The sequence below is a fragment of the Schistocerca piceifrons genome, chromosome 1 (genome assembly GCF_021461385.2).
Source record: "Schistocerca piceifrons isolate TAMUIC-IGC-003096 chromosome 1, iqSchPice1.1, whole genome shotgun sequence".
In the NCBI taxonomy this organism is placed as follows: domain Eukaryota; kingdom Metazoa; phylum Arthropoda; class Insecta; order Orthoptera; family Acrididae; genus Schistocerca; species Schistocerca piceifrons.
The window spans coordinates 43,994,711-44,009,055 of NC_060138.1; the positions used below are offsets into that span (position 1 = coordinate 43,994,711).

The window sequence follows — 14,345 nt, forward strand, 5'->3', positions numbered from 1 at the left end:
ACAGCTGAGCGCAACATGATATAATTCAACAGCTGCTCCACATCCTGTGCTATCTGGACTTTACGTCTAGCACCAGCTTTTCTAAATTATGTTGATGGGAATTATTCTTATAACTTCCTCTGCTCCCATAATCCATCTGGTCTTAATCTGTGCTAATCCTCTGTTCCCACATACTTTATTCAACATTTTCCCCCTTTATCTGTCTCATCAGTTCGTCTCAGTCCATGTCACCATGCACCATGTCATTCCATTGTATGCTGCGCCTCATTGGTTTGTATATCACATGCCTAAATAATGCACCTTCCAACTGCCCCTTCTGCTTTCCTAGCCAGCACACCTGCTGACTCTCTCTTAGCTGTTAACTATCCAACCCAGTCCCTCTTCTCACTTCCCACCTCTTCCCCTCTGCCCACCCAAACTGACACAAGTCTTTCCCCAGTCCACATGCTGAACTACAATCCTGGCATTGTGTGTCTAGCCAGCAAAATGTGTTTGTGTCGGGATTTCTTCAGAAACCTAGAAAAGTTTTCATTCTGTTTGGTGTGTGCCTGTCAACACCTCAATGTTTCTGCTATTCAGTGAGTAATCTTCTTTACTATTAAATCATTTGAATGAACCAGAACTACACCAACAAACTCTCCGCGTCTGTTCAGGATAACTTTGAAGTATTTTGGTATAAGAGACCTATGGTCTCTGATGGCTCATTACAAAGTAATAATGTGATTATGATTTTTTCAGTTTATTACCACAATCACCCTGGTTTCTGTGAAAATGCCTTTACAGCAGTAAAGATGCCTATAATATGCAGAAACCAAAACATACAGTACACAACAGAGAGTAATTCAACAACCATATGATGAAATACAACATTTTGCTCAGTTTGTGTTCAAATTGTTCTGTCGGTGTGCAATACAGCATGTAACAAATGTAAAACTTTCCTCACACAAAATTGTTCAAAATTGTTATCACCATGATCACAGCAGCATGTATAGTAATGCAGTACCGACTGTTTTACATGCTCCAGAATTCTAGGGTTTTGAAGTACTGTTCTGCAGCTGTGATAATCCCAGCAGCCAAGCCTGTGTGTGTATTGCTTAGAATCTCGTCAACTAGGCTCTTCACATGCCCCCAGGAGAGGAATTACATTGGTGTAATACCTGCTCACTGAGCTCAGCTGGCCATGGAACCAGGACCACTGTGACCAAGCCATTCTCACTCATATGAAATGCAATGACTCTTTAATGAGCCACCAGAGGCCCCTTATACCAGAATATACAGAAGATATCTCTCAATAACCTCTGAAAGTTTGTCAGCAGAGTTCTGGTTCACCATATACTGATCGTGTCTCCTAAGGGTCATCAGGCACATTTTCTGTTATGTTTTGGCAGATATTTGCAATTTCGTTTTTGCATTGTGTAGATGGTGTCAGCCTGGACAATTAATGCTTGCCGTGTCCTTCATGTGATGCCTAGTGTCAACAACATAAAGCACCTTCCCGATTACAACCAAAATCACTTTTTAATTTGGAATTTGATGCGCCCATTTGATAGAGTGGTCCCAAATTAGTTAAGTCTGATATTTGTTTTATCAGTAAGTATTAACATGGACTAAAACATGAGGAATGAACTGCAATCCAGCAATCAGCGTGTGCCGGGACAGTGCTGTTGCTGCTGGAGTATTTATTAAGGAGATTTTTCCTGTTCCTACTAAAGTGTATTGATAAAACAAATATTGCACTAGATTAATGCGAGGCTGTTTTATCAAATGGGCATGTAGACTCCATTTACACGACGCAAAAACGAAATTGCAAATATCTGCTGAAACACCAGAGAAAATGCACTTGACAACTCTTAGGAGAGACACCCTGTATGTGCCTCAAGTTGATGTATTTCATGTTATTGACTGCATGGTTTAATGAAGAATATTTGCAAATGTACAAGTTCCAGTTTTATGTATTGTTGTGACTATTTTTTTCTTCCGATACCAAGTAAACATGCTTTCTGGGACATTGAAAGTTATGTTTTGTTGGCTAGTTAGGGAAGTTTCTAAATAGATGGAGACATTGGTTAGACTTGGGCATCTGCTGTTGGATTCTATCATAGGAAAGGGCCTGGCCTGGTTCTTCTGCCCTAGTGTGTGACCATGTGCAACTCAAGGCCTGGTCCCCTACACTGTCACTAATCAGCTAAGCAAACCACCACTTCGTATTCCTGCTCAGTGGTAAGACCTGCTTTGTGAAACCCAACGTATTGATAGTTCCAACTGATATCAGCGCAACATGCCCGAAGTCAGCCATCATTGCTATCACCAGCCCACACCAGTCTGTGGTGCCTGGCCATGTCTTATGAATTATTCAGCAGGTGCAGACATATTAATTACACATCTCAATAACATTGTGACATATTGTAAAAAACTATTTGTTGTGTGTACATGTACATAAAAGTTTTAATAAAATTCCTGTTTTTAAATGATCTTTCCTTATTGTACATTTCTAAGATGATTGGCTCACTTGTGTATTTGGTAAGTGGTTGATCATATACAATAACCTAATTTACTGTTCAAGATCCTGTTTTGCTAGCCTTTCTGCTTTTCGGGAATCTACTTTAAATTGAGGCAATATCAATAATTTTAGAATATGGATGTTTGTATTTGTAGGATTAGTGTGAGTAGGCAAGAACAATTGTGCCTTTTTGTTTTTATTGTCATTGCACCAATTTTAGACATTTTAATAACATACTACTCTCATTGTTTCACTGTGGTCTTGATAAACCTTGTCATTTGAAGGATAATTTTTAATTTTTAACAACTAGTTAAAAATGTGCCTTTTTATCATGCAGGAACCGTGCAGCATCTCCAGGTGAGGCATTTGCACTGTTATCACCAGCCTCTTCTTGCCGTTCTGTCCGTCGTCCATCTGGTAGCCCCCTCTCTCTTGCAGACTCAAGACTGACAGTCAGTCAGGCTACTGACTACCATGTTGTACCGAAACCATTGTATCCAGAACTTTGCATTGAACATGTTTGGACAGAAAAATCAAGGTAAGTAGTTACTAAAATAATATGAAATAAGATTGTGAGGATATATTTAGCATCTCAATAATAATAATAATAATAATAATAATAACACATTCACATCTAACTAAATTATTTAACAGTTACATTGCAGACCCATACACATTCCCTGATACACTTACACATGGAATAACTTATCTGAAACCTAAAGATCAAGCAGACACAGCAAACCCAGCAAAATATCACCCCATAACATGCCTACCAACAATATACAAAATATTAACTTCAGTCATTACACAGAAATTAATGGCACATTCAACATAGTCATGGATGACTGGAATTTGAGAGTATGGGTGACTGGAATTTGAGAGTAGGAAAAGGTAGAGAAGGGAACATAGTGGGTGAATATGGACTGGGGGAGAGAAATGAAAGAGGAAGCCTTCTGGTAGAATTTTGCACAGAGCATAACTTAATCATAGCCAACACTTGGTTCAAGAATCATAAAAGAAGGTTGTATACATGGAATAATCCTGGAGATACTAGACGGTATCAGATAGATTATATAATGGTAAGACAGAGATTTAGGAACCAGATTTTAAATTGTAAGACATTTCCAGGGGCAGATGTGGACTCTGACCACAATCTATTGGTTATGAACTGTAGATTAAAGCTGAAGAAACTGCAAAAAGGCGGGAATTTAAGAAGATGGGACCTGGATAAACTGACTAAACCAGAGGTTGTACAGAGTTTCAGGGAGAGCATAAGGCAACAATTGACAGGAATGGGAGAAAGAGAGACAGTAGAAGAGGAATGGGTAGCTCTGAGGGATGAAGTAGTGAAGGCAGCAGAGGATCAAGTAGGTACAAAGACGAAGGCTAGTAGAAATCCTTGGGTAACAGAAAAAATATTGAATTTAATTGAAGAAAGGAGAAAATATAAAAACGCAGTAAATGAAGCAGGCAAAAAGGAATACAAACGTCTCAAAAATGAGATCGACAGGAGGTGCAAAATGGCCAAGCAAGTATGGCTGGAGGACAAATGTAAGGATGTAGAGGCTTATCTCACTAGGGGTCAGATAGATACAGCCTACAGGAAAATTAAAGAGACCTGTGGAGAAAAGAGAGCCACTTGTGTGAATATCAAGAGCGTTGATGGAAACCCAGTTATAAGCAAAGAAGGGAAAGCAGAAAGGTGGAAGGAGTATATAGAGGGTCTATACAAGGGCGATATACTTGAGGACAATATTATGGAAATGGAAGAGGATGTAGATGAGGATGAAATGGGAGATACGATACTGCGTGAAGAATTTGAAAGAGCACTGAAAGACCTGAGTCGAAACAAGGCCCTGGGAGTAGACAACATTCCATTAGAACTACTGACGGCCTTGGGAGAGCCAGTCCTGACAAAACTCTACCATCTGGTGAGCAAGATGTATGAGACAGGTGAAATACCCTCAGACTTCAAGAAGAATATAATAATTCCAATCCCAAAGAAAGCAGGTGTTGACAGATGTGAAAATTACCGAACTATCAGTTTAATAAGTCAAAGCTGCAAAATAGTAACACGAATTCTTTAGGGACGAATGGAAAAACTGGTGGAAGCCGACCTCAGTGAAGATCAGTTTGGATTCCGCAAAAATATTGGAACACGTGAGGCAATACTGAGCCTACGACTTACCTTAGAAAATAGATTAAGGAAAGGCAAACCTACATTTCTAGCATTTGTAGATTTAGAGAAAGCTTTTGACAATGTTGACTGGAATACTCTCTTTCAAATTCTAAAGGTGGCAGGTGTAAAATACAGGGAGCGAAAGGGTATTTACAATTTGTACAGAAACCAGATGGCAGTTATAAGAGTCGAGGGGGTATGAAAGGAAAGCAGCGGTTGGGAAGGTAGTAAGAAAGGGTTGTAGCCTCTCCCCGATGTTATTCAATCTGTATATTGAGCAAGCAGTAAAGGAAACAAAAGAAAAATTCGGAGTAGGTATTAAAGTCCATGGAGAAGAAATAAAAACGTTGAGGTTCGCCGATGACATTGTAATTTTGTCAGAGACAGCAAAGGACTTGGAAGAGCAGTTCAATGGAATGGACAGTGTCTTGAAAGGAGGATATAAGATGAACATCAACAAAAGCAAAACGAGGATAATGGAATGTAGCCGAATTTACTCGGGTGATGCTGGGGGAATTCGATTAGGAAATGAGACACTTAAAGTAGTAAAGGAGTTTTGCTATTTGGGGAGCAAAATAACTGATGATGGTCGAGGTAGAGAGGATATAAAATGTAGACTGGCAATGGCATGGAAAGTGTTTCTGAAGAAGAGAAATTTAACATCGAGTGTAGATTTAAGTGTCAGGAAATTGTTTCTGAAAGTATTTGTATTGAGTGTAGCCATGTATGGATGTGAAACATAGACGATAAATAGTTCGGACAAGAAGAGAATAGAAGCTTTTGAAATGTGGTGCTACAGAAGAATGCTGAAGATTAGATGGGTAGATCACATAACTAATGAGGAGGTATTGAATAGAATTGGGGAGAAGAGGAGTTTGTGGCACAACTTGACTAGAAGAAGGGACCGGTTGGTAGGACATGATCTGAGGCATCAAGGGATCACAAATTTAGCATTGGAGGGCAGTGTGGAGGGTAAAAATCGTAGAGGGAGACCAAGAGATGAATACACTAAGCAGATTCAGAAGGATGTAGGTTGCAGTAAGTACTGGGAGATGAAGAAGCTTGCACAGGATAGAGTAGCATGGAGAGCTGCATCAAACCAGTCTTAGGAATGAAAACAACAACAAACAACAACACAGAACAAAATTATAAATGAAGAACAAAAAGGCTGTTGCAAAAGAGCACGAGGATGTAAAGAGCAACTGATAATAGATGCAGAGGTGACATATCAAGCTAAAACTAAACAAAGGTTGCTACACTACACATACATTGATTACCAAAAAGCTTTTGATAGTGTACCCCACCCATGGTTACTATGAATATTGGAAATATACAAAGAAGATCCTAAATTGATACAGTTCCTAAACATAGTAATGAAAAATTGGAAAACCACACTTAATTTCCAAACAATTTCAAATAATATCACATCACAGCCAATACAGATTAAGCGTGGAATATACCAAGGAGACTCATTAAGTCCTTTCTGGTTCTGCCTTGCTCTGAACCCACTATCCAACATGCTAAACAATACAAATTATGGATGTAATATTACTGGAACATACCAACACAAAATCACACATTTGCTATACATGGATGATTTAAAACTACTGGCAGCAACAAATCAACAACTCAACCAATTACTAAAGATAACAGAAGTATAAAGCAATTATATAAATATGGCTTTTGGAACAGACAAATGTAAGAAAAATAGCATAGTCAAGGGAAAACACACTAAACTAGAAGATTACATATTGGATAACCACAGCGACTGCATAGAAGCGATGGAAAAAACAGATGCCTATAAATATCTAGGATACAGACAAAAAATAGGAATAGATAATACAAATATTAAAGAAGAACCAAAAGAAAAATATAGACAAAGACTAACAAAAATACTGAAAACAGAATTGACAGCAAGAAACAAGGCAAAAGCTATAAATACTTATGCCATACCAATATTGACCTACTCATTTGGAGTAGTGAAATGGAGTAACACAGACCTAGAAGCACTCAATACACTTACACGAGCACAATGCCACAAATATAGAATACATCACATACATTCAGCAACAGAAAGATTCACATTAAGCAGAAAGGAAGGAGGAAGGGGATTTATCGACATAAAAAACCTACATGATGGACAGGTAGACAATTTAAGAAAATTCTTTATAGAACAAGCAGAAACTAGCAAAATACACAAAGCAATCACTCATATACATACATCGGCTACACCATTGCAATTTCATAACCTATTCTACAACCCTTTAGATCACATAACATCAACAGATACGAAGAAAGTAAATTGGAAAAAGAAAACACTACATGGCAAGCACCCGTATCATCTAACACAGCCACACATCAATGAAGACGCATCCAACACATGGCTAAGAAAAGGCAGTATATACAATGAGATGGAAGGATTCATGATTGCAATACAGGATCAAACAATAAACACCAGATATTACAGTAAGCATATTATTAAAGATCCCAATACCACAACAGATAAATGCAGACTTTGCAAACAACAAATAGAAACAGTAGATCACATCACAAGCGGATGTACAATACTAGCAAATACAGAATACACCAGAAGACATGACAATATAGCGAAAATAATACATCAACAACTTGCCATACAACATAAACTAATAAAACAAAATGTTCCCAGATACAAGTATGCACCGCAAAATGTACTGGAGAATGATGAATACAAATTATACTGGAACAGAACCATTATAACAGATAAAACAACAACATATAACAAACCTGACATCACACTCACCAATAAAAAGAAGAAATTAACACAACTAATCGAAATATCCATACCCAATACAACAAATATACAGAAGAAAACAGGAGAAAAAATTGAAAAATATATCCAACTGGCTGAGGAAGTCAAGGACATGTGGCATACGGATAAAGTTGACATTATACCAATTGTACTATAAACTACAGGAGTCATACCACACAATATCCACCAGTACATCAACGCAATACAGCTACATCCAAACGTATATATACAATTACAGAAATCTGTAATTATTGATACATGTTCAATTACCCAGAAGTTCCTAAATGCAATGTAACGTATACCACACAGTTAAAAGGAAGTCACGCTTGATCAAGGTCCGCGTCACTTTCCATTTTTAACCAGACATAACGTCTGAGAAAGGAAAGAAATAATAATAATAATAATTCAGTTGAGAGACAAAGTTACTTAAATAAGTGCAGGTATGGATATTATCTCAAACAGAACAGAACACAAGTTGCGACAATGATAAGGGAATGGTAGAACAAACTGTTCTTCCAAAGGCTGTTTGCAGTTCTGTGGATAGTAGTTGATATATTGAGCTTTCAAGATGTTTGTTTGCAGCCTGTGCTATTAAAATTATTTATTGCTTAGCATACAAAAGCAGTTGTCAGGTTGCAGACTTGTTCATCAAGAGACATCAGCTAATCTGTTGAAGTAACATTACACTGGAAGATGAGGATAGAAATCAGAGAAGTTGTCAACAACTGGGCCTCTTACAAGTGGAATTTTCTGGAACCAGAGTTCCTTATTGCTGTGGGCCATTAGTGAAAGTGTAATGGAACATGTACAAAAGCAACATATTAATTTTATATTTCTTTGTTGGTAGGGCTTTACCAAACACTAATACCATTCACATTTGACAGTACAGACAATCAACAGTGGTTTCTTTCCTCTTTTTTGTCCCCAGTCATATACGTTTGAATGTCAAATGACTGGAAAATTTGAGATTGAGTAACAACAATATGAAATGATAGGTTGCTACTCAGCACATGAAGGTGTTGAGTGGCTGACAGGCACATTGGAAAAAGACGTTATAGCTATTGGACTAAGTCCTTTGTCAGCTGAAGACAAAACGTGTGTGTGTGTGTGTGTGTGTGTGTGTGTGTGTGTGTGGGAGTGTGCGCGCCCACACACACACACACACACACACACACACACACACACGTGTGTGAATGTCTGGCACTCAGCATCTCCTGTATATGATGAGTATCATTCTATCCATTTCATTTGGATGTCACTTAATTATACTATCATAAACAGTACCACTGTGGATAATGACCGTATTTGAAATGACTAGAAAATGTTACTGGGAGCTAATTTTCACTAAGTGTTAGTGGGATAATGCACACATTTCTGCACAAACACAAAGTACAACACCTGCTCATTACCCAAATAAAGAGGAGAAGTGATTCAACAGATTATGAAACAATGTAATTGTTGCTGTAGCTGTTGTTGTTGTTATGGTTGTTTCAGTATGAAGACTGGTTTGATGCAGCTCTGTTAGCTAGTCTATCGTGTGCAACCCTTTTCACTTATTCCATTTGAACCTGCTTAATGTACTCAAGCTGTGGTCGCTTTCTACAATTTTTACCCACAGCTTTTCCCTCCATTGCAAAACTGGCAATCCGTTGATGCCACCTGTCATATCCTGTCAACTGATCTCTTCATTTAGAGAGGTTTTCCTCTGTTAGTTTCTGAACCTACTCAAAAGTTATTTGATCTACTCCTTTAATCCTCAGTATTCTTCTGCACCATCACATTTTGTGATGTTAACATAGTTCCTTTTTTCAGAAATGATGTTCTTGCTATTGCCACTCTGTTTTATAACCCATCTTCCTTGGCCATTACATTATGTTGCTGCCCATATAGCAAATATCATCAGATACTTTTAGTGTCTCATTTCCTAATTTAATTCCCTCAGCATTGCCTGATTTAAATTGACTATTTCCATTAACTTTGTTTAATTTTGTTGTTCATCTTATAATCCATTTCAAAGAAAATAACAGTTCCATTCAACTGATCTTCCAATCCATTTCCCTCCACAAAAGAATTACAAAGTCATCAGCAAACATCAAAGTTTTAATTTATTCTCTCTGAACTTTATTTCCTTTTTCCGGTTTCTCCTTGATCCCCTTTCTGCGTGATCTGTGGATGGATTGAATGACACTTCAGGTAGTTTACAACCCTGTCTCACTTTGTACTCTATCACTGCTTCTGTTTTGTGTCCTTAGATTGGTGTGTCTACAGTCCGGTTTCTATACATGTTGCAAATAAACTTTAATTCTCTGTATTTTATCCAGACTGTTATGTGCAGAATTTCAAACAGTGTAATCCAGTCAGCATTGTCAAAAACTTTCTCTAAATCTACATATCCTATAAATATAGGTTTACTTACCTTTAGCCTATCTTCTAAAATAAGTCGTGGTGTCTCTGTTACCTCATGTGTTCCTACATTTTTCCTAAACTCAAATTGATCTTCCCCATGGTCAGCCTCTGTCAGTTATTCCATACTTATGTAAATAATTCATGCCAGTATTTTGCAAGTGTAGTGTATTAAACTGATAGTTCGGTATAATTCACACCTGACAGCATCTGTTTTCTTCAAAACTGTAACTATTGCATTCTTCTTGAAGTTTGAGGTTAATTTGGTAGTCATATATCATACAAATCAGGTAGAATAGTTTTGTCAAAGCTGACATCCCAAGGATTTCAATAATTATGAGTAAATGTTGTCTATTCCATGGTCCTCGTTTCGCCTTAGGTATTTTAGTGCTCTGTCATATTTCCCAATTCATATTCATTTACATCCTCCTCCTTCTCTGTTAATATTGTCTTCAAGTATGTTTTCCTTGTATAGTTGTTTTGTATATTTCTTTCATCTTTCAGCTTTCCCTTCTTTACTTAGTACTGGCATGCCATCTGAGCTCTTGTATTCACCAGCTGTTTCTCTTTTCTCCAAAGACCTCTTTACTTTTGCTGTTGACAGCATCTATCTTCCCTCTCGCAATGCATGTTTGTAGAGCCTTGCATTTGTCCTCCAGCCATTTTGCAAATTCTAACAGTTTCAGTTTTTAGACATCCATTTTCTGTTTCACATGCTTCGTTCATTGCATTTTTACATTTTATCCTGTTGTCAAGTATTTTTACTGGGCCTTGCCTTTTTGATCTTCTGTTGCTCTTACTATTTCATCTCTCAAAGCTACTCATTTGTTGTCTATTGTATTTCTTTCCCCTGTTTCTCACGTGCTCCATTTGAAAATCTCCACCGCAAACAGTTTTTTCAGTTTATCCTGGTGCCATTTCCTAAATTTCCTCCCTTTTGGCAGTTTCTTCAGTTTTAATCTGCAGTTCATAACCAATCAATTATGACTTGACCCTGCATCTGCTCTTGGAAATGGTTTGCAGTTTAAAATTTGTATTCAAAATTTCTGCCTTTCTTTATCTGAAACCTTCTGTTGCCTTTAGGTCTCTTCCACATATACAACTACCTTTCATGATTCCTAAACCACCTGTTGGAAATGCTGTGTAAATTTCTGCCAGGCAGCTTATGTGTTTTTCCCTTTCTGCCAATCCTAACTCTCCCACTACTATTCCTCCTCTTTCCTTTCCTGCACTCAAATTACATTCTTCCATCACAATTAGTTTGCCTCTCTTTCAATCATGTGGATAATATCTTTTATCTCATCATATGTTCCTTCAATCACTTCGTCTTCTGTAGAACATGTAGACATATATAGATTTGTGCTAATGTGGTAGGTGTTGACTTTGTGTCTATGTCTTGTGTATGATAATGCATTCACTATGCTGTTCACTGTAACTTATCTGCATTCCTGTTTTCTTATTCATTATTAGGCCTACTCCTGCGTGACCCCTATTTGATTCTGTGTTTATTAGCCTGTACTCACATTTTGAGTGAATCCATTTCCCTTTTTAAACTCACCTTACTAAAGGATCTAACATTCCATGCTCCGACCCTCAGAACGACATATTTTTTTTTTTTTTCCCTGATGGATAGCATCTGCCTGATAATCACTGTCTGGAGATCCAGTTGGGGAACTGTTCTTCTTCTGGCATATTTTACTCAAGTGACTACCATCATCATTAGCCCAACAGCAGAGCTGCATGTCCCCATGGAAAGGGGACGTGTGGGGGGGGGGGGGGGGGGCAGAACAGGTGTTTGCAGTTTGATATCAACATAGCAAGGACAGATCAGTCAGTTCTTCAGACTGTTGCCCCTATAAACATTGAGTACTGCTTCAGGAACTACACATTTGTGTAGCCTCTCCACATATACCTCTCTGTAGTTGTTTCACCTATGATAGGGCTGTCTGTATCATAGAGGCACAGAGACCACTGCATCTCAGCAAGATTCATGGTTCATAGGAATCCTAGTATATTTCTGCTATATCCTAAAAGTTTAGCAGAGGCAGTTGTTGTAAAACACATTTCTCTCCACAGTTACTGACAAGGGCCTTACCAAATAGTCACATGATGATAATAGGATTTTTGTAGAGTCTTAACTTGCCGTTGCCAAGGATAAAGGTCCTGTTACACTATCAAATAACTTGTTAAACTTTACTAAGTTTGTTAAATATCTGACTGTGTATGGTGATGTGTTTGTTAAATGTAGCATGTGTTTGCTGTGTTTGAGGGAAGTTTCAATTGTCGGCAGATTTGACAAGACAGCGGACGTTGTTTGTATTGATACTTTGCTGTGCATTTGAGAGCACTGGCAATTAACAAAATGGCAGAGCTGCTGCATCTTTCCCAGTCATATATTATGCAAGTAGAGATTAAGATGAAAATAAATATTCTAAGCACAACATACAAGCAGGAGTACAATAAAATAAATCGAAACTCACTGGTTCCTAGATGTAAAATGTTTATGTTACCACATTATGGTATTCATTATGGTATTCAATAGTGAACCAAGTAGAAGAGAATAAATTTTTACATAGTTGTGTATTCTTTTTCATTGTGAGGGCCAAATAGCTGTAACAAGTCCACTTAGAGAAAACTGGTAGTCCAGCCAGTGCAGGAATTAAGGAGAAAAAGCTGTAGTCTCAGATTGTTGTGCAGTGGGAGGAGAGAATATTTATGAACAACATACTAAACATCCCCATCTGTCGTATGAGAGCAAGTGGGTGGGGAGGCCTTTAAAGGTCAGTTCCTTCATTTTTCTTGAGTAACTTGAGAACTGCAGCTTGTAATGTAGTGAAGATGTTTCCCATTGCAGAATGAAACTAAATTTAATTTCCTACAGAAATAGTTCTATTTATGTTTTCTCTAGGACTAACAGTTTCTGCATTGCAAGGGATGGAAAAATTGCAAACTATTAAAAATTGTGTTTTAATCACATAAAGTTAATATTTATCATTAAGCAAATTGCATTAAGAACAAATACAAAATGTGTGTACCATGTCTAATTACAATAGAAGTGTATTAAGGGGTTTATGGTGCTCTGAGGTAGGGGAGGAGGGGAGTAGAAGCATGAGGGGAAGGTAGGTTGCTGGATTGTGGTCATGTGCTTCTCTCCTTCTTAGGTCTGCAAACTGAAGAGCGAGCAAGCGATTCCCCACTCTCTGTACCCCACCACATTGCACAAAGCAGCTACAGGATGTTTCACGAAGCAGGATGCCTTTTGAATTTACTGTTGATGCAGTGTGCAGGAATGCCCACAGGTGTTTCTTTTCTGCAGAGTGCATTGAATACAGATACGAGCTAATAATAATACTGACAATGTTTTGGAAAGGATAGTTGCAACTTACCATATAGCGGAGACCTTGAGTCACAGACAGGCACAAAAAAAGACTCCAAAACAAGTAAGTTTTCAGCCAAAGGCAGTCTTCTGATTTAGGCAACACACACACACACACACACACACACACACACACACACACACACACACACACACAGCCACTGTCACTCTCTGCTGAGGCCAGAAAGTGACAGTGGTCATGTTTGCATGAGTTGCGTTTGTGTGAACGTGTGTGTGTGTGTGTGTGTGTGTGTGTGTGTGTGTGTGTGTGTGTGTATGTATGCATGTTGTCTAAATCAAAAGGAGGCCTCTTGGCCAAACGCTTACTTGTTTAGCAATTTTTTTGTTGTGCATTTCTGCGACTCAACATCTCTCCTATAGGGTAAGTAGCAATCTGAACTTTTCATAATATTGTCATTATTCCATCCAGGATTTTCAATTGCTTGTTTTTACTAATAATACTAATGCATATAGACAGAATTTAAATAAATGTCTGAACATTGTTCTATAATGCTAGAGAGGAAAATGATTTGTAAGTGTGATGTTGTCAGCGTTCTTTGTAGCATTAGGGGGAAAGGAATGGGATTGGTAAATGTAGCATCTTGCTGTTGTCTATCATTGACAGTGTCTCGTAAAGCCATGTGATTGTGTTGTAGTTATTTGGTGGTGAATTGATGAATGACCAGAAAGCTACTGCACTTCTCACACCATTCACTGTGTTAGTAGTAGATGCATAGATTCCTTCCATTTGGGTATTGCTAGACTTCTAGAATTGGCTGCACTGAGTAGAGCTACTTACAGAACAGCCACATTATACCTTCCAAGGTAGGTATGAATATGTTTGCTGGAATGGGACTGATCGTGCTCAAGACTAGAACAGTAAACTGCTGTAATGCATTGCTTGACTTATGTTTAAATATCTGAAATTATAACACCTAGGTGACCTACTTCTGTTGCAGAGGGAGACAATTTAAGCCTCTGAGCCTCTTCAGGTGTTGGGAGAGCCAAGGCTTGGATGATGCATTTGATACTCCTCACGCTACGAAAAGTATTCCAGCCAGAGAAATTGAAATAGACATTGTTGAATACATACTAA

The 14,345-nt window shown here is 38.1% G+C and overlaps 1 protein-coding gene across 1 annotated transcript in view; it reads left to right on the top strand.

Annotated features, from left to right (window-relative positions):
- Positions 1 to 14,345, top strand: part of LOC124797781 (anaphase-promoting complex subunit 1) — a 349,586-nt gene that overhangs the window by 95,726 nt on the left and 239,515 nt on the right. Inside the window, exons 8-9 of the mRNA XM_047260813.1 lie at positions 2,838 to 2,857; positions 2,939 to 3,038. Coding sequence (XP_047116769.1) covers positions 2,838 to 2,857; positions 2,939 to 3,038 — 120 coding nt within the window. The remainder of the gene's footprint in view (positions 1 to 2,837; positions 2,858 to 2,938; positions 3,039 to 14,345) is intronic.